At 35.4% G+C, this 20,819-nt stretch overlaps 2 protein-coding genes across 3 annotated transcripts in view; one reads left to right on the top strand and one right to left on the bottom strand.

The window, feature by feature from the left end:
* The window catches only part of MCPH1 (microcephalin 1), a 167,455-nt gene that overhangs the window by 88,043 nt on the left and 58,593 nt on the right, over nt 1-20,819 (top strand).
* Nucleotides 1-20,819, bottom strand: part of ANGPT2 (angiopoietin 2) — a 53,429-nt gene that overhangs the window by 9,249 nt on the left and 23,361 nt on the right. Inside the window, exons 2-7 of one of the 2 annotated variants that reach the window (XM_080387740.1) lie at nt 15,724-15,879; nt 13,482-13,603; nt 11,652-11,884; nt 9,265-9,392; nt 1,082-1,183; nt 409-575 (exon numbers count right to left, since the gene is read on the bottom strand). In XM_080387740.1, coding sequence (XP_080243866.1) covers nt 409-575; nt 1,082-1,183; nt 9,265-9,392; nt 11,652-11,884; nt 13,482-13,603; nt 15,724-15,879 — 908 coding nt within the window. The remainder of the gene's footprint in view (nt 1-408; nt 576-1,081; nt 1,184-9,264; nt 9,393-11,651; nt 11,885-13,481; nt 13,604-15,723; nt 15,880-20,819) is intronic. The other variant, XM_080387741.1, reaches the window with a different exon arrangement.

Raw genomic sequence — 20,819 nt, 5'->3', positions numbered from 1 at the left:
TACTAGCCACTGACTTAAGTGGAATCTCCTTGTAGTATTATTCTTCTTGGTCATCTACCTTCCAGAAATCTATTTCTTGCATGGAATCAAGATGTGGTAGCAACTGCAGACAGGTTGATGTTGTCTGAAGACTGTGCACTGCCAGCTGCTGTACTGGCACCTATCCTATACCATACCATCTCTTCATCTTTGCACATCTTGTGTGTTACATTCACCATATGCACTAGTAAACTACACGTTTTCTCCATTGCAAAAAAAAATTGTTTCAGGCAATAGGTGAAAAATGGAGCAACTGTTATGAGTGAACTGAAAAACCATCATGATTTTATGAAATGAGATCATGCATGTACACAATCTAGAATGCTTATTATCAGATTTTTTTTATTCAGATCTGATTTTTCTGCTTACCTGTATTTTAGTTCTTCACTTGCTAGAGAGAAGTGATCATACAATGAATATGCCTCACTTCCTTCCCAGTCTTTCAGGTGTATTTTAAGAACGTAACGCTTCTGATTAGTCAGTTGAGAAACGAACTCATTTCCCAGCCAGTACTCCCCAGCAGGATCACCAAATCCCTGTAATTCAAGTTGTTTATTTAAATAGCTTTGCTTTGTTTTTTGAAGTGATCACTTTATCAGTTTTTAAGTTTAAAAGTTTTCAGTCTCTCAGCTAAAATTTTACTGTGTCTGTTAGGGTTATTGATCTGTGATATTTCAAGAAGTTAATTTCAGCAAAGGCAAACTCGGGAATCTGAAATGTGAATCAACATTACTTAGTAGATTTGGAGCAGCTTCTACTGTTGCCACTAGAAACACAAATATAAATAACTGAAAAAATGTGGACGTATCACAGAACAGTTGATTAAAGAGATATGAAGCTTCTCTTTAAAAGCAAACATCACACTTTGCAAGTCTGCTTAGGCAAACAATTATACTACTATGACGCTTTCTAAATGAACATCTAAGGACAAAGCCAACTTTTAAAACCTGCTTACATTCTAAGGATGATATTAATGTTACTTTACTATATTAGATTTCAGACAATAATGACTAATAATAAGACTTCAAAAGACATTGTTTACCATCTTGTACTCTTTCCATGTCCGGTGAAAGTCCACACTGCCATCTTCACGTCTCTGAATGACTGTCCAACCTCCCCCACCAGTTTCCATGTCACAGTAGGCCTACCAGAGTAAGCATGTTAACAGTGTAAGTGCATGTAGTCATGCAAAAAAAAAAAAATGACAAATCATGTATTCTGCATAGTTCTACATAGTGGCAAGTTTTAAAGTGTACAAATGCAAAATGTGTATTAACCTAAAAACGCTTTTTTCATAGCTTTCATACAAAGCAGCTGCAACTGTCCACACATAAATGTGATTCCTCAGTATATATCATGCTTAACAGAATACAAATGATGCCTTAAAAACAGCTGATTGCTGGTATTAAAGGAAGAAAAAAGAAATCATTGTAGCTTGTGATTCTGTACTTCCCTCTTGCACTGATATTTTCGTGACTTTCCTGATGACAAATTTCTCCTTAAAGATGTTTTCACTTCTCCATCTTTTTTGTTAGAGATTAATTCAAATTGCCCATGGCTTGTCAGAGTATACATACTGTTAAATTCAGGCAGTGAGCAAAGTGAAACGTTTTTATTTCCACTGTCATTGTTCAATGTCTTTGCAGATGGTCTGACCCCAAAACTAAATCTAAGTGTAGAAAAATTATTATCTGAAAGTTAAATCTTGAAGCCATGTTATTATACAGACCACAATGAATAAATCTCTTACATTCTAGAACAAAAAAGTAAGAACTATAAGACATTTCCAAATATTCACACACCATCTTTAATTTTACCATGTTATTGCTTAACATTTGAAAGGATTGACACATAACAGGCAGTTCACTGAACTGTTTTAGAATGCCAATAAATGCACAGTAAAATTCAAGTTTATAGGTGACTTGTTCAGTCAGTCACCTTCTAGATTAAAATAGAAAGTGACTGAGTTACACAGAATTCTGGCGCATGTGCACTGCAGTGTCAGAGACAAAAGGTATTACTGAAGGTGCCAATATACTGGGGAGATACTGATGCAAAAAAATCTTTTGAAAATTTAGAGGTAATTTTGGATTCATGTTTGGGAGAAACAGGGGATACATTAACAAGAAAATCTGGTGAATATATGAATATTTAGGACCATTTCTCTTGAGAAAGAATTTTAAATTGTTGCATCTAATTCTGGTTTTCTGAAACTAGCAGAACTTAAAAGTAGATGTGTGAAGTCAGTGGAGTTAAGCTGGTGTAGAACAGCATAATGAAAATCAAACTGAAATCAGTATCTATTTAAATCACATGTTATTACCAGTATTTAAGGAAAATCTTAAATTTCTTGTACAAGTATTTCTGTTAGGAGAGTTCACAGTTAGTGCTCTAGGCAGTCTCATTTGGAAGTTTAGTATTTTTGTTTGCCACTTTCTGCCAAGATACTGAAACTCGTGAGTCTTCTTCATAATTGTTTCACATCTTTGAAAAGTTTTGAAATTATAGTTTCAGTACTAAACTACTTCATTTCTAGTCTATATTCGAGAGCTTTCATCAATTAAGTGAAGTTGCACCTTCCCATTTATAGTAGTGGAGCCAAGATTTGGCTTCTTACACTTTGATAGGATATTAATTAAAAAGAAATAAAAATCCCACCACCTAGACCCGAGCATTTCATTATGAATCTGCATGTTTCCTTCTTTGTTTAAAAAAGTCTCTCAGTGGTCTTCCTTCTCACCTAACTTATTACTGCTGCTTGTCACAGTGTGCCTATAAATGCCCCAAATCATGACTGAATGACACTGAAGCTGTGTATCTGTTTCATCCTCTTCTATGGGAGGCTGTCTAATCAGTGTTAGCAGTTAGCAGATTTGAGTTCTTTGAACTGTTAAACATCCTGGAAATTCACTGAAAAAGCATTACTTCAGAGAAGCCAGAGTTTCCTTCTGTCTTGTGGCAGTGTTTTGTCTGTCATCTTAGGAAGTAAAGTGTGCTCCTTACCAAGTTGTCAATATAGCTGGCTCTTTTAGGGTATTACATGTATTTATACACACACGTTTATATAAAGCAAAGAGTATTTACAGTGCAAGCAGTAGCATACATACTGTTCAAAGGCATCAGACCTCAAGGGAACAAAAGCCTTTAGAGCTGCAAATAGTAGTGTTTCAATAGGCTGTAACACATTGGAAATCCAAAGCAGATACTGTATTTTAAGTTTCTATCTAGACTCTTTGCTCAACATCTGAGGTTCACCAGATGCTGGATTTTTAGGAAAACTGGAGATTTTTAGGAAAGATAAGAGAAATAAGGGAAAACAGTTGGATTAGGGATTACTTGTTAAAGTATGTCAACATGAATGGAATTTAACTGAAAGCAGCAACTTTAATTTGTACTGATGTATGCAATTCCTTGTATCTCAAAGCCTGTTTTTTGTTTGTTTTTACTAGCCTGGGTATTTAATGACTGTAAAAATTCAGTAATATTATATAAATTAAATCTAGTAAAAATTAAAATTGCCTTGAAAAGGAAAGCCTGAAGATAAGGTATTATAAAATATGATAAATCTCTTTTAGAAAGCTAACTCATGTAACATGTAATGCCTGTGTGAAAACTTATTTCCACAGGAGGCTATGAAGAGGGACACTGGGCATCGGCTAAAGCAGACACAGATACTTTTATTGAGTTTCGATATGACTCAAAATGCTGATTTAACAGCAGTCAAAAAATCATTGGTTGTAGAGAAGGTTGTTGACTCTGTAGTTTCACCCCACTGAAAGGACAGTATAAGCAGCCAGACTGAGAACAGAACTCTTTCACCCTTCCCTGAAACATGTAGTTTTTAACTACTTACAGAAGGAGGCTGGGTATGAATTTACATGGGCCATTGGTCCAGTCTGATACTGCTATTGTAAATGTCAACTGATGTTTTTGAATGCTACATGCAATTTCCTTGATGCCTGCCACCTAAACTTCTATTCACCTGGAATTAGTACTCTGAAGACATAAATGCCTTAAAATAACACTTCATTCAGTTCTAGTGAGATTAAAATATTCTCAAACAGTAATGACTGAATGTTTTACATAAAATATTCCTGTTACAGACAGTATCCATTAAGACAACTAGCTTTATAGACACTGTTACACTCTTCAGGTTAAATACTGGTGTACTTCAAATTTCTTCCAAAAGCCAGAAGCAGTTTCAGCAGAACTGAAACACATAATGAAAAATTAAAGAAGTAAGTCCATAAAAATTGCACGTAGATTTTTCTTACCAGTAACAATTTTATTAACTTTATGTAAATTTGGGGTCATAATTTTTCTATACCAAAAAATCTCATGTCAGTCATCTGTAAGTGCTTCTAAAAGATGCCAGTTTTATGGCCTTGAATAAAGGGAAAATCCTTTTCTTTCTTGAGTAGGAAGTGTCATACTGGCAAAGGGAATGTACTGGTTACATCACCTCCTTCTAGTGTTACAGTAACTATTAAAAGCTGAGAAGATGATTGCTGTTTTAGATTTCAGTTTGTGGTTTCTTAACTGCTGTATAACATGGTTGCACACTTGCTCCCTTGAACTAGCTATAAAGTGAAAATTCTTTGTACCATCTATTAAGTAAGCATCATACAGGGAAATGTTTTGCTTTCAGCCTTGACTGGCAACCCAGAGCCCTGTCTTTCAAGCCCTCACATAGGCGGCTTTGCTTACAAAACCATTGCTTTGTTTTCCTGATCATATCCCTAGAAATCAAATCCCTGACTAAAGATGAAAATACTCACTGTAAAACTTGGAACTTCAAATTTACATACACACTTGTTTGGCAAAAAAATGAAGCCAATGAAGAGAAATGGTAGTAAAGATTGCAGAAAGAAAATTAATGAAATAAGTTGGATCTATTTTTATTACTTTTTACTATGAATACCTAAGTGAATGATGTATATTCATAAGTAATTTTAAGGATGGAGATAGGCTATCCAGTAAAAGGAAGACTGAGGAAAGGATTTGCCTAGTTTAAAGTAAACACAATAAATTGCTCTATCAGTCTGCAGAGGGAACAATTTCTTCATGATGTATGTGAAAGATGAAGGGAAAGGAAGCATTTATTTGGATTATAACTTCTTTTTTTAAAAAAATCTTCATTCTCCAGTAAAATGATATGTGTATGAGGCTTTCTCTAACACTCGTTACTAGAAGAGAACTCTTCTGACCTTTCAGCCTAGCCTAGGTTTTATATTCAAAAGGAAGAAATGTAACCTTTCGTAAAACTAGTAAAAACAGATACCAAGATTAGGCAGGCAGCAGGAGTCTTCAAGCAGATGCCAAAAAGAATAAAGAGTTTAGCCTCTCAAATTACAACAAATTGGCAGGGGGAATATTTGATTTATCTTATGAACTGCTTCAGTACTTAAAAGTTCTAGCAGCTGTAGCGCTGGGAGAGGTAAGATCAGCTGTTTGTGCTTTTCACCTTCAGCTAAAGAGCAGTGCTGTATTTTTGAAAATGCTGTAATATATCTGTAACCAGAAGTAGTCCCCTTTCCAAAGATGATAAGCATGTAAACTGTGACAAGTCAACTGGATGCCTTCACTGTCTAGGAAGCTGACTTTCAGAGAAAGTAGGTTTTCTTCCTTTTTAATTGTACATTAGGAGATTTTGGGTGTGTTTTCAGACCTACTTTCTGAGGTAAGGCTCTGGCGGGGTCATCAGGATGAAGATCCACTAGAGTTTTTATGCTTATAAAGCAAGTGTGGTTGCCACATCTGCGCAGTGTCCCTTTGCATCACTTTTGGCTGTTATCTGAACACTTTTGAGTCATGATGCTCAATGATGTTGTATTCTGCTTTCTCTAACTCCTAGAGATGTGACTAGGTAAGAGCTGCAGTCTCAGTTTCCTTGTTCTGGAAAAAATAACTGCATGCATAGTTTATAATGTAATTTAACTTAGTAACAGTTCCCTGTGAAAAAGATGGATGATGACACTTCTAAAATTATGAAAAAACAATCCCATCTGACCTCTTACTGTATCAGAGAAGCTACACGTATGTCTTTTTTAATGCTTGTGGTTGGAAACAATTTGTGTATGTGTATTTCAGATGTAAGGTCCATGGCATGGGCTCCTTTTGAAAAGGCTAGTTAGTTGTCTGGATGATCATTTTTTAGGAGTTACGCAAAACCATTTTGTTGGTAAATTCATACTTGCCCAAATCACCTTCTCCTAGGAAGTTTTGGTTAAAAAGGCCTTGGCTTGGAATATGTGTCAGTTCTAGGATGAAAATTCAGCTCAACAGAGGTCAAAATGGGGAACATCTTAGCCACTGCTTCAATAGGTGTGGTAAACCATTGAGCTAATACATAAGGGTCATCCAGACTCAACTATTCTGCCTGGTTAAGACCAGGAGGTTAACTGGTTCAGGTGACTGCTGTAAACATGAAGCTACTAGCTTTCCATGACCTTGCCTCTCCCGTTTTTCCTTGTGTCAGCAGACTTCTGCTGTTTTTCCTCCGTGTTTTTAAAAGAACTTAGCTTTTGTCCTGGTGCAGAACAGGAAAGCTTGAAAGCTTGAAAATATTAATGGAATGAAATAATTGTTTTCCTCTCAGCTCTTGTATGCAGTTCTGTAGTTTTGGATTATAACGGGAGACAAATTAGTAAAGTGGGATCAGTTACAGATTACACAGAAGTTGTTTATAAGCCTGTTGGGAGGTCAGAAGGTGTTACAAGAGGAAAAGATGAAAACATAAACAGCAGTGCAGCACTTTTGGCAAATAAAAAAAGGTCATTCTGTTTCCTGGTCTGAGTGGCCATCCACATCATAAACAGTTGAAAATGGTGTAACGTGTTGATTATCCCTAAACGTTCACTTCCCTTGACAACTCTTCTTCTGCATTTGTATTTATATAAAGAAAATACGCATCAGAATAAAATTTTTTAGTCTCTTATTCTTCATGTCATATAGTAAGTAAAACTTTGGTTGTCTCTTTCAGTGTCTTTTTCACTCCATCTGAAGTGGGCAGATTAAGATTAAAATATAATATTATTATATTCATTACTAATTTAATTGTATTATTACATTTTAACTACTTTTTTTAACCTAGTCAATTACCACAATGGGTATTTTTGTTAAGTGTTTTAAGCCTCCATGTTCAGACCTAAAGCATTTAATATTTTATAGTCTAGGAAATTTGTGATTGTACTTTTATTTCAAGGACAGAATATTTTAGTGGGTTTTAAATTTGTAGAAATGTGCATTACTCTGGCTCTTCAGATCATATAAATTGCCTAAATGTTTGTAGCTTTCAAAATGCAGTGTTAAAAGCTTATGACAGAAATTTTCATTCCGTAATATGGCATGGACTTGTGTCTGCTTTTAGGAAATATGCATGCTCTGTATATTTGATAGTAAAATTATAACCAAAGGTAAAACTCGAGACGAGTAATACTAAGAGATTTAAGGAATGTAACCCTTCCTGAGATCTAACAAAGACTGATGCAGTCTATGACTTTAGTGATGCAGTAGCTTGCATCTCCTTTAGCATTAAAAATTGTGATTGCAGATATCTATGCTATTTAAACACTCTTCTGCTTCATGTATAATAAAACACTTTATTGTACCTTATGTAACTAATTTTCCTGTGAAACAGATGTATTGACTATAGACTAGACTATTTCAAAGGAAAAACAGCCTTTTTCTTCCTTTTTTATCTTTTTACTCTCCAAGACAAGCAGACCACAGATAAAATTTCACTAGATGATCTCTGCAAAAATTGCAGGTTTGATGTGTTGTATTTTATAGGTTTTACCCAAACAAATTGGATATTTCCTTTAGTTGAGAGCTTTTTAAGTGTAAAGATCACAAAGTCTGGCTTGGGCTAGATGAAGTTCTAGCATTTCAAAGACTAGTCACTCGTGAACTTAACTTCTAAATCTTCTCTACCAAAACTTTGGGGAAAAAAAATGCTTTCTCTGGCAGAGTTTTACTCGTTGCTTTTCCACATGTGCCCTCATTTTCCTCTGTTTTTGTACATTTTCTGTTAGTTTTTTTTTTCCCCAAGTATTTCTGATATTATTAGTAGAGCTTTAGGAATTCCATAAAATACTTCCTTCTTGTAAGGAAATGTCTACAATATGAAATTATAGAATTTGTACTTATAAGATTAGAAAATTATTTAGTGTTTGTCTAAGAAATATATTAAGCATTTTTATTTATATTCAAATGTCCCTTAGCTGCCTCAGACTGCTGTGTCTGAAAATTTGGAAACAAACGTTCGTCATTTGAGCCCCTCTCCTCAGAATGCTCACTGGAATTTTTTATTCTTTATCCTCACAATCCACCTGGGACTTTTCTCCCTTTCAGAGTCTATTGATTGTTTCAACTGAATTACAATATCTGAAGCTTTATCATTTTATTTACTTCAGTAGATGGAGCATCTCCATCAGGCATCGTGTTTCATCTTCTGAGTGCCATTTTTAGCTCAAGGTCTCTTCTATTGAGGTATGGTGTATTACGGTAATTTAAATTGACATTGAAGTTCATTTCAGTTGGACACACAGGGGAAAAAGATATCCATAAAGAATTTAAACTGATCTAGTGAAACCACTGCAAACTCTCAACTTTTATTTAAATCTGGGCAGTATTTTCCAGGAAAGTCCTCTGTTACCCAGTGTCAGCTGTGCTCATCTAAGTGCTAATCTAATTGTTACATAAATGCCCTTAAAATTCTGTGTAACAAAGCACTGGAACCCATACATGAGTCCAGTACTAGTAGACTGCTTACATGAGTACACATCCATGAGTACTCTTCTATGGCCCTGATTATACATCCTTGCACCACCTGAAGGGACTTGGGCATATGGAGGAACTATGAACTTAAGAGGAGACAGGAGACTGCTGATCACGCAGAGCAACTGTGTTGGAGTTACGAGATTTTATAAAGAAATTGCAGTACTATATTGCTTTAATTGAGTTAATTATGTGGAAATAAAGAATGAAATTCTGGCATGCTGAAATGAACAATAAATGCTCATTCATTTCAACTGAGTCAAGATTTCACCTTTAGGACTTTCTTCTTCTTGTGAGATACTCAGGTCTGTAAGTGATGAAATGCTTATAGAAAAACATGGTAAGTAATAAACTTCACTATGAACTAGCTTTTAAAATAGCCTATTTACCAGATCAAATAACTGTTAACACACGCTATGCCTAGGTAGCACTTTATAGCTATCCTACCTTCTTTTCTTGTACAGTGTTGGGAACTGTTAAAGTATAGATTCCACTCGTCGTCAGTCCAGATTTGAAAGCTTCAGCACAGTCTTTGAAGCTGATTTGCTCCTCTTTAGCTATGAAGTTGTTCTTAGCTGTTAAAAATATAACAGAAATTGAAGGCATTAATAGTGTAATCAGCTTAAAGCTTTGCGGTTCTGAAAAATATGCCTGGGTCTGAAAAAAATGACAGATCAAGGTATTAATTATGTGTGTTGTTACTTTATATTATTTAGAGACATTATTCTGATACGACTGTGGTTGCTTGACAGGTTGAAAAGTGCTGACACTTATTAATATGTTGAATAAGAAAACTTAGGCTATAGCACCTCATCCAGTTGAACAGTTTCTGCTTTCATTCATTTCATGGCCTTTGGTATGCTCCTACATGTGCATCACAACCTCTGCATGCATTAACTACTATTACAAACATCTAACTAGCAACTGATTATATTAATAATGACCTTTTGCCAGAGTTATGGAATCTTTTACAATACAGCTGACTGGAATAACTACTCTTACAAAGTTCTGGCTAGTTTTTTTTCCCCCTGTGTTGAGCAGGAACAGTTTTGTATATATCAGCCTGAAGCCTGGTATCTCAGCCCGACCCACTAAGGATATATCCCTTCTGGAATTCATTTGTGTAAAAAGTGTATTTTAATATGGCTGAGCCTTCTTATTTTACAGAACAATCTGAGGCTCATCTTTTTGTTCAGTTCTTTATTAACTATGGAGATTGGAATTTCCTGGCATTTTGCCTGCTGACTGATATTTCATATTTGACCCTTTTGGGGTTGGTTCTGTGTATTTTCCCTTTTAATTTAATCTAACAAGCACAGCCAGTTAGTACAAAGTTCTAGGTGCCATATAAATACATGCTTATATTACAGTTGCTTATTATGTTCTTTTTAGCTTGCTTATTCATGATTTACCTGTTTACGTGCTTTGCCTTAAATATAAAAATAACACATTCAGTGTTTTAATTGCTTTTCCACACTCTATTGTTTGTATACTGTCTTAGAAGTTTTCCCTGCTAATTTTGTCTTTTTGGCAAACACTCATTATTTTTTCCACTCTGGGTTTAACAGTGTTGTAGCCAACATTACTTTGACTTGTTTACTTATTTGTGCACTAGCATAGCAGATAACATCAGCAGGAACATGTACAGCCTTGGTAATGGTATTTAAGGGGGTAGTGTCAGTTACTAAGACAAAAAACTTGGGATTTGCTTTGTTTAGAAAAACCTACATTCTATTATTTAGGACACTCCTGAAAGCGAGGGCTTCCAAACACCCTTTTCCTTTTCTGTGATCCAACACATTATAGTGATGTAGCATAGTCCGTCTATACTGTCTTTTCAGTTGTAATGACAACTATTTTTAAATTCTCCTAGTATTTAATTTTAAAACCTCTATTAGATGTTCCATATGCTTGTGCATTTCCAGCCCTGAGAATTTTATAGGCAAACATGGCAGATTCTTTACTCTTTTATAAAGAACAGCCATACCTTCTTACTTCGTCAGAGTTCTGTATCAGACATGAAATTCAAGATAAGGAATTTGTTCATTTGTTGAAATCCTGTTTAGCCATAACTTTCAGTTTATTGTTTGTGTGGATTTTTTTATGGAGCATGTGAATCTGCATAAATGTGGAAGCTATGCTCCGTGGCTATGATTTGTTGCAGGGCTGTCAGGCATTTAGGGGTGAGATTACTGCCTATAAAATTTGCTAGGTTGAAGGATATTTAAGATGAACAGGGAAGCTTCAGTGAAAGACTGGAGGACTTTGGGGACTACCTGCTGCCCTGCGCTGGTGCTTTCTGTTGTTTAGGGCTGCTGAAAACTGGGCTGGTACTGATTCCTTTGCCTTTAATAGCCACTATGATTTGTCCTTTCTTTGATCAACTCTGTGTGCATAGAGCAATTAAGAGGCAGCAGAAGCAACCTCTGCAAGCCAGGAAGAAAAGCTACAGGCCTACATCATGCAGTCTAACCTAGACATATGGTCAAGGGAATGTGTATTGCCAGATGAATGAATGCCATGTGAGACGAATGATACTTGGCATCTTTGTGGTTTGTTGAACCACTGGACAAGTGGGCAGGCAAGCCAATACAAACCACAGAATATGAATAAAATGTGGAAAAGAAATGACATAAATGTTGTGGGGTTTCTCCCCCACCCCTGAAAACCAGGTTAATTAACTCGTATGCAGGATTTAAGGCAAAAAAATTGTATTTATACAGTTTTGGAAAAGCAGAAGTGTGGCGAAACTGGTTCTAAGACTTTATAGGTAATAATGTACACAAGTTAGGGAATGTCACTTAAATGATATAAGCACGTCTGCTTTTACTTACAGTTTGGTGTAGATATCATAGTAAGCAAGTTATGGACAGTCTCCATCAGATCATGTTGCTGTTTTTGCAGAACTGAGTTGTTTACTGTAGCTGTAACTAACTGTTTTTCTAGTTCTTCTATTATAGAATTCTGTCTGGCTACCAGGACTTGAAGCTGATCTTTTTCATCTTTTATTGACTTCAGCTGAAGTGTGTGCTTGTCTTCCATCTCAAGAACTCTTTTCTCTAGAAAGCTAAATAAAAGATTACCATTAGGCTCCCCATAAACAATTTTGAGCTGATGTAAAGACAGTCATGACTGTTACAGAAGTTTCTTCATAAGTACTCAACTGCATTCTCTGATGCCGTGCATGCAGTAGAAAGCTAAACAAAAGATGAGTTTAGTTTGATACATATGCTTTAATTTATGTTATTAATACATTAATTAACTTTATCTACTATAGTCTGTATTGCAGGCTTTTAAAGCATAACAGTTGGGTGGTTTAAAATTCAGCATTATGAAAGGAAACATATCGTGGAAGATTTCATGGTTTTATCCTATTAAAAAATGAAACTTATTTAAAGATGAGCCTATGAACTTTTCAAATGTCTTGTAATTATAGTAAAATACACAAATAAATGTTATGGCCGTAAGACAGGGAAACATGCAAATAGTTCCTTGAAGATGTGTTACCCATCTCCAGTTCTGGAGCTGGAGTAAGTAGGTGGCTGCCTGGAACACTGTTTCATGGGTAATTATTCTGACGCAGACTCTGAGAAAGCTGATTAAAAGGTGCATGGCCAGAAGGGAGAAGTTCACCTCAAATCCACTGCTGTTATTGAAAAAAAATCTTGAACTTTATAATTAAGTTTCAAGCAGATTAGCTCGATTTCAGATTGTCTTTTGGTAGGTGAAGAAACAATGCTTTGTATTTATGTTGGTTTTACAAGGGTAGTCTAATGTTTGCTGAGTTCAACACAAAAAATAGTGGTATTTTAAAATTCAGTATTTGCTTTTTGATAAGGATGCTTGTTCTTATTAAGCTGGCAGATAAAACCTTTAGGGAGCATGTATAAACGTAGTAGAGTAGTGAACAAAAATGTCAAAACATGTCTCCTGGGTTTAAGATAATTCTTTCAAAATAAAAAGCACTTTGCACATATGGTTCTCATTGGAAAACACGGCTTTGAAGGAGAAAACTTACTGTTATTGTTGCTTTTAGATTTCTCTGTAAATTATTTATTGCCAGAAGTAAAATAAGACCCCTGTGATACAAAAATGAAACTAGCTGAAAAAAAGGTATGAGCCTTTGGACAACAGCTGAGTACAGAAACGGACAGGAGTAATAGCTGAATGTTGTTCCGAATTTCAAAAGATTGACTAGTAAGGAACATTGAGTATTGAGTAGATTTGACTTTTCTCACCAGAAAAAACTGTGGCAATGACCTGATTATGTATTAGGATAGCTATGTACTACATGGAAATAAAAGTTTTACAGATGTGGTCGCACTGGATTAGTTTGAGTCAGATTACATAATCTGTAACTTCATCTGGATAAACCTGAAGAAGACTATAAATGGGCTACAACTGAAGTATTTCAGGTTTAAACTGAAGTTCATCATATAAAGGAGAACTTTCAGTAGCGAAGAATGTATATGAATAGAACACAAGAAGAATAAGCCTGCATGATTCTAGGCCTTAAATAATACATGACCTTCGTAATGAGCACAGCTGGGTGTGCGGAGCTTCTGTACAAGGCCTTTTTTTCCTACTCGAGTACATTTGTTTCTAAAACCTTTAGAAGACTCCTTCAGGGAATAGCATTTTATCAGGTTGATTGGCAAACTTACCTGTTTTTTTCTTGTAATTTAGTTATCTCATTGGTCTGATCTGAAATCTGTCTTTCTAGTTTGTTTGTTGAAAGAGAGTGTTCCAAAAGCTGAAGTTCAAGTCTGGTTGTCTGGTTTAATACCTAAATAAAATTGATAAAAATATTTTAAAATTGTGATACTTCTTTTAAATAGATTGTAATTTATGTTATGACATCATGCAAATCTCTACTCAAGCCTATAATGAAGAAAATATCTTTGCTTAATTTGGGCACAAATGCTCATAGAGTTAGAATGGAGAAGAATACACAGAGTTGTAATGACTGTTGTTGCACCACCATATATCATTGGGAAAATTTCAATAGTATGTTATCTTTCTGATCAATGTCTGAGAGTTACTGTGTACTTCAGTTTTTCTGTCATACATTCCCCTCTGTTACGACATTCTTATTTCATTACTGGAAATCTTATGGTGGTTATTCAAAGAATAATTTGATTTGTTTTCTCAGTCTGGTGTAGAAACAACCATATCTCTCAGTGGTTGAAATCTTGGCCCAGTCCTGGAATTATTAGATAGTTCTGTTTTAGCTATTTTCCTTAATCCCAAATTGTATTTTAAAGCGTTTATCATGTGAACCACACTTTTATTGATTCATTCCTTACATTTTAATGTTACCTCTTCTATATGTACTCTTTACAGTCTAAATTTATTTGCATCCTTAAATGAAGAAATGCAGGTATTAGGAAGCATGAAAGATATTTTTTTTTGTTTGTATCGGATTACATTACTTTGAGGCATGTTTTCTAGAAATATTTTCTCATTGTTTTAGAACAGGTTTTTTTAATGCAGCAGAATTTGGCTTTTCTTGGCAGGAAGAATTGATTACTCATGTCCTTCATGTTAAACAGTCATTCAGGACATGATTTCACACTTAAGTGTAATTGAAAACTATTGCCAAAAGTAAGTGTCCTTGAGAGAGCAATTGTTTGGTTAATTTCCTTATGTTGTTAATTAAGCCCTTAACCCAGTCACCAGTAATTTCAAGCAGAGAAAGAAAGTTACAGTGATGATTTTCCTTTAAGCGGAAAATAATTGAATAATTTCCATAAAGACATTACTGTGAATGAATAAATACATTTTCTCAGCATGTGCAAAATACTGGGCTCCTGAATAATGCAGTCAGAGAGCTGAATTCAGTACATCTGTGAGCTATGAACCATCACTTTATTAAAGAGTTCACAAAGGCTTGGTTTAGATTAAAAAATGTAATTTAATTCATTGGATGAATTCTACAGCTAGTAAAACGTTTACCAAAGATTTTAGGGTTTGCATGCTATTTACATTATATAAAATGTTATGTGCTGCATGCTATGTTCATTAGTTGTTTTGGCAATTATATATCTGAATTTTCCTACCAAGTCAGCAAAACTACAAATACATACCATTCTACATTGATTGGGCTTGCCCTTATAACATAATAAAATCTGCATTCTGTTTTCACAGAATGTCTTGTAGTTAACGCTTTTTAATTCAAGCAGTAATAAAAGGTAAACACATTAATTTTTTTGTTTGAAATAATTTAGAGAATAATAGCAATGGTAGACAAGTTTACATCTGTATGGATATACTTTTCTAGCTTCTTCCTAATTCCTTTTTTCTCGATTCACCTCTGATGCGTTTACTTATACCTCTGTTAAATAACAGTAATACAGTGCATTGCACTGGAACTTAATTGTTATCCCACTTACAGTATATGTGAAAACATTCATTAAAAAGACACATTTTTCTTGATAAGTTATAAAAAATACAAAAGAAAATGTAAATGTAAAAAAACAATTAGACTAGTAAATGGAACAAAGGTAGTCTGAAGGAACTCTTTTAGCTAAGATCTGGTGGTGACATGTGAATAATCAACAGAGATATACAACCAGGGTTGTATAAAAGCACACTAGTACCCAACTGATGCTTGGATATAGTATAGTAGTTTTAAGTACATTATCTTTAAAGATTAATGTAACAATTGCCCTGCTAGACATACTTCAAATCCTGCTGTAATGGAAATCTTTCAAGTGACAACAGTGGGCTTGACATGGAACTATGTATTACCAGATAGTAGTGTTTCCTCAAGCTGGGTAGAGCTGTTGATTGTAATGATTGATTTCTAATTGTTGAACTGAATAATGTAACACTAAACTGTGTTAAACGTATAGTCACAAATGTTTAGGAAGCAGAAGCATTTTTAGGTTGAAATTCATTACTTACTTGTGCTTCAACATCTGTTAATTTGCGGGTCTGTTCAGCTGTTTGATTTAGTAAGTTTGTGCCTATTTCAATCATTACTGCAGTCTGGTTCTGCACTGCAGTTTGCTGGATCTCTACCATTTCTTTCTTCATACTGTCTTGGATGTAATTCTCAAGCTACATGGGAAAGGAAAGAGAAGATAGTTGCATTCTTTAAATGGGGGGGTGGGGGGTGGTAGTACAGCAAGCCTGCTGGCTGCCTTGCTAAACAAATTTGTTCCTTGTCTGTTACGCATTTAAGTGAGGTTTCCCAATGTTAAGCTCTGTGAAAGGAAGGACAAATACGATAAGGAATGTGTGGCCATGCATTTTCCGAGGCACAAACACAGATTTGCAGGAGGTAGGTAGAAGGCACCGTGGCAAGAATGCTTGCAAGCGTTTGGAAGCTTTCCTGCCTTAGTGCTCTCAGTACTGTAACCATCAGAGGAGCTTCACCAGCTTTGGCAGTGATGGGAATTTTTTAGAAGACAAAACTTTAGGATTTTAGTCATCTAGAAGTCAGAGATGAGGTCAGATGCCATTTTACACTGACATACGCGCATTGTTATCAGAGAGAATTTCAAATAAAGACATGAAACAGTAAGAAAACTTATAAATACTTCAAATGCTTAATATTTAGGAATGCAAAAACTTTTAAATACTTGATTCTGAAGTAATTTCTGTGTTTAATAAGGCTTTTTTTGTTAGTCATTTTATAAGAGTACACTGCTTTCAAGGAAAGCAAGGGGAAGATAAGTAGCATGGAGAAAATTCAAGTAACCTTCCATGAAGTCTGTCTTTCCATGTGTCTGGATTATCCAAAAGTAGTCTGACTCTTCTCCATGCTCCTTTAATATCATTTTCTCAATAACTCTGCAAATATTTCATATTTCTTTCATGAGTCACTGCTCATGTTTGAACTCTTAAAAATCCAGGCCACTTGGATTTCTTTTTTTTTTTTTTCATTGACTGGAGAAATTTCTAGAATCAAACTTCTACTTCACTCCAACACTGTTGTAGCAAAAGAACAATTATCATTTCTGATCTTCATGCTGTACCTACAAAAAGGATACTAGCTAGTAACAAATAGCTAGTGTCATTGGGCACAAATTATAAAACGTCACCAATTCCTGATCTATGGAAAATGGTCAAACAGTTGCTATCTTTTTTCTTTTTTTTTAAAAAAAGTATTATTTTGCTAATGCTATCTTTATATGAATAATGGCTTGGAGTGAGGAGGAGCTTTGAACATTATTGTATGGCTCCTTTCTGTATCAGTGAGGAAAAAGCAGCCTACTCTCGTCAAACCACTGTTCAGATAGAGCCATTCCACTTCTGAACAGCTAAAGATCAAGCAGCAGATCTACCAGCTTGGAATGTCTCCCCCTTAAATATTACTTAGGCAAGGACTGGATTTTTTTTTTTTCTTTCTGATTTCACAGTTGTTTTTTTACAGTGGTAAGTGAAGAAAACAGGATGTATTAGGAAGTTAGAACCTTTAAAACTGGAAGTATATCCTTAGTTTGAGGAAGCATCACTTCTTTTTGTCCAGCGTGACCAAACTTTCAAAGCAGTACTTGTTTGTTCATTCCATTCTCCCCATGCAGCTGGTGAACTGCAATGCACAACAGAGATCGCAGTCTGGCACGAGCTTTGACTATCTACTATACCGCTGCATAAGTGTACTTACTTCTCAGATGTACCACAAGGATTTAACAGTAGCCTTTAGACAGCCTTGCCATGCTCTCTGCCTAATAACCTTTTTGAATACTAAAAGTAAACATACAATCAGCTGGGTTTTGGCATGATAATTTAACATGGGTATCTTTGATCGCCATCACACCGTGGCAGATTTGTTCCCTATTCACAGGATCAGTTCTCAAGTGATACCTTTTGCTTCTAGATTTTTCTCACTTTCAAAAGCTTCCTCACACATAGATAAATCTACTTCGACCAAACATGTTGGAATTTTTTTAAAACTTTGGTGACATCTTTTAGGTCAGCTGCTTCTTTTCTGCTGACCTAAGATCAGTGGCTTTTAATTGTGTCTTTGATGATTAGGATATGAGATGTTGGAGTATAGTGATAATCTAATTTAAAAAGCAGTGCAAGATGGTATTTAGTACACCATGGTCCAAGGAGATGTGCAAAATTCTGAAGGCTTGTATATAGACAAAAATAAGTAATTTTTCACTAAAGTTAGATGCTGCTCCATGAAGGCTGAGAACAGCAATTAAAATGTGTCCCTCTGAAAACATCTGCATCTGGGGATTAAACAATTTGAGTCTAAATTAACTTTAGCTACTGAAACTGGAGAACTGAACGTCATTATAGACAACCTGGAAAAGACCTTTGCTGAAATGCACCTCTGTTAAAAGAAAATGGAGATCTTCAGAAAGCATTTTGCCTCAGTATCACAGTCAAGCATGGTAATACCTTTATAAAGATCAAGGATATGGCCTCGCCTGGTGGACTCAGTGTGTATCTGCATTTCGAAGGGACATGGCAGGGGGGAAGGACATATACAAAAATAAAATAAGTGTGACATCTCAGGTATCAGACAGGTACCATGTAAGAAAGCATGGAAAATATTGCGTCTTCTTGAATTCAGAAAAAAAGGCCCACAAATGAAAGAAAGAAGGCAATAAATAGATGAACAAAGAAAGATTCGTCAAGAACTTTGATCTTTCATAAAATAACTGTGGATATAAAACCCTCATTCTTCAAGGTTGGTTCCTTGTTCACTAGAGAGAGATCAGAATGAGAATCTCAGCAAGGTCATCTCTGCAAGTAAGATCAAAGAACTGCATGATTTCTTTGAGAATGTTATCACTGGGTTATTCCAAAACACACTACTAGAAAATTAGTTAATTCTGGGCTTAAAGGTAAGGTAAACATTTTACAGTAGGCTTAGGCAATTGCTCAGTTAAAACACAGAGCTGTTAAGGTTGCTCTGATTACAGTACGCAAAACCTGTGATTACAGCTTAAGGCATCTGGTGGTTCTGGTTGCCAGATTTTTATACCCCTTGTCACTGTGCTTGCAACCTTAGAAAGCAGTTTTGTTTGGACACACAGACCTGCATTTTCGTAATTTTTCTTATTTGAATAGCTGTAAATATAAGCCTATCTCCAAGTATCTAACCTCTTTCCAATAATCTCATTTATGTGATGTATTCTAAATTATTGAAATATTCTCTTGACTCTGGTTTAACAGTTTGTCTTCACATTTGTTTTTCAACTTAAAAATATTAAATAAGTAACTTAGGGAATATGGTATTTGTTCTTCCTTGAAAGCATGATATGAACATGAAAAGGGATTTATTTTAAGATCAAAAGCCCGTTTCATAACCTGGCTCATTTATTCTAATTTAGAGCAACACGAAGCATCAAAATGATACTGACCTATTAAGTGGCTTTGGAGCTTCTTGTGGGTTTTTTTGTTCCCTAAAAATCCTACAAAGCATGATTACATAAACCCCTTCTGTTCCTTCCTTAGTATTCACTAATCCTCTCCCACTTTTGTGCATTCTCTGCGTGTACACATCATGAAATCCTTTTTCCTGACCTGAACCAAGATACACACTCATCCCGCTTTGCTTATATATCGTACAATGCAAAACCATAGAAAGTAGGCCTTTTTACAACTACTTTTTTTCCTCCCCCCACCCCCACCCCGCCCTAGTGGCAGGTGTTTACTTTCTTAAAAAAAATAATTACTTTCAATCCAAAACGCCTATCGTCTCCCACTAAGCTTAGCAAGAGCAGAACGTATTCCCCTTACATACTTTGAGAAAGCAAGGCCCGTGGGTCTCCCCGAGAGGGAGGTGGAAGAACTTGATTTCGATACAGGCTCCAGTTAAGGCAGCCAAGGCTGAGCTTCATCGACAACACTGAGGATCAGCAGCCATTTCGCAGGACTGCCGTTCTTTGTGGCACGCTTTGTAGCGAACTATTCATCAGTTCCTGCCAAGGAGCCTCCTTCCTTTATAAGCAGTAGCACACTCAGAATTTCTGAAGAGGGGAGAATAGCTTGCATCATTTACAAGAGGGAAGGGCACAGGAATGAAATACTTCAGTCCCCGTCCATGAGTTCAGAAGCTTGGCAGTTTAAGCAATATGTCTATCTTCTCCAGCACTTTGTTCAAAAGCGGAAGGTCCAGCAGGGATTATTTGCCACCATTTCTCCTTTGCCACATGCCTAGTTATGGGAAGATAACTTTTAATCTCTTTTTTGAAAATCAATTAATAGCTGGCATATAAGACTTGTGTTGATAAACGTTAACCTTGATTACATGATGGTTATTTTGGACAAAGTACTTGTCAAAACCTGATAGCTGACTATTAGTGATGCATTTTCTTTCAGAAATTCTGCTTTTGAGGAGTCAGCCAATCAATCTGAAGAAAATCGCAGGGGAGAGGGAAAGAGGTATTAATACGTTCAGATTTGAAAAAAGAAATAATTGATAGCATTTCAGTGATTCTTCGTGGGATTTTATCATGACACGTTCTATTTTTTGTGTAAGACTTTGCCTGGCATATATTCCTGAAGAAAGTAAATATAAAAATGAAAGCACAGATGGGAAGAAGCATGTCTCTTAAAGTACACTTAAACTGCAAAAACAGCTGGGAAAATTAAAAAAATTACAATTAAGGTTTGTAATATGGTGATGCATTTTTAGAGACAAAATTCTCTAAGGTCATCAGTTTAGGGCTGTCATGCTTTATTACTTAAAATCATGTAAAATAATAAAATCTGATGAAAGTGCTTTAAGTTGCCAAAAGAATGAGGGCAGATCAATCATATTGGAGCACATTCTAAAACATTGCTTTTATAGCCAAGATTGTCTTTTTTTAAGCAAGCTTAAAACTGGCAAGAAATAAAAGTCAACATGTAAAGTATTTGTTAAAAGAAATTTGTTTTCTAACCATTGGCAGATAATAGAATTAATCCTTTTTGAAGGGCTGCCAGTACTTACTTAAACGAAGAGCCTTCCTGATTGCTATTGTATAGTTCTGTAATATGGACACAACAATTTTCCAAAGTATCAGTAACTTATTTGTGCATTTTGTAGACAC

Source organism: Falco punctatus (assembly GCF_963210335.1).
Source record: "Falco punctatus genome assembly, chromosome: 5".
NCBI lineage: Eukaryota > Metazoa > Chordata > Aves > Falconiformes > Falconidae > Falco > Falco punctatus.
Note: the sequence above shows the minus strand (reverse complement) of the source record. Positions and strands in the feature narration are given on the sequence as shown.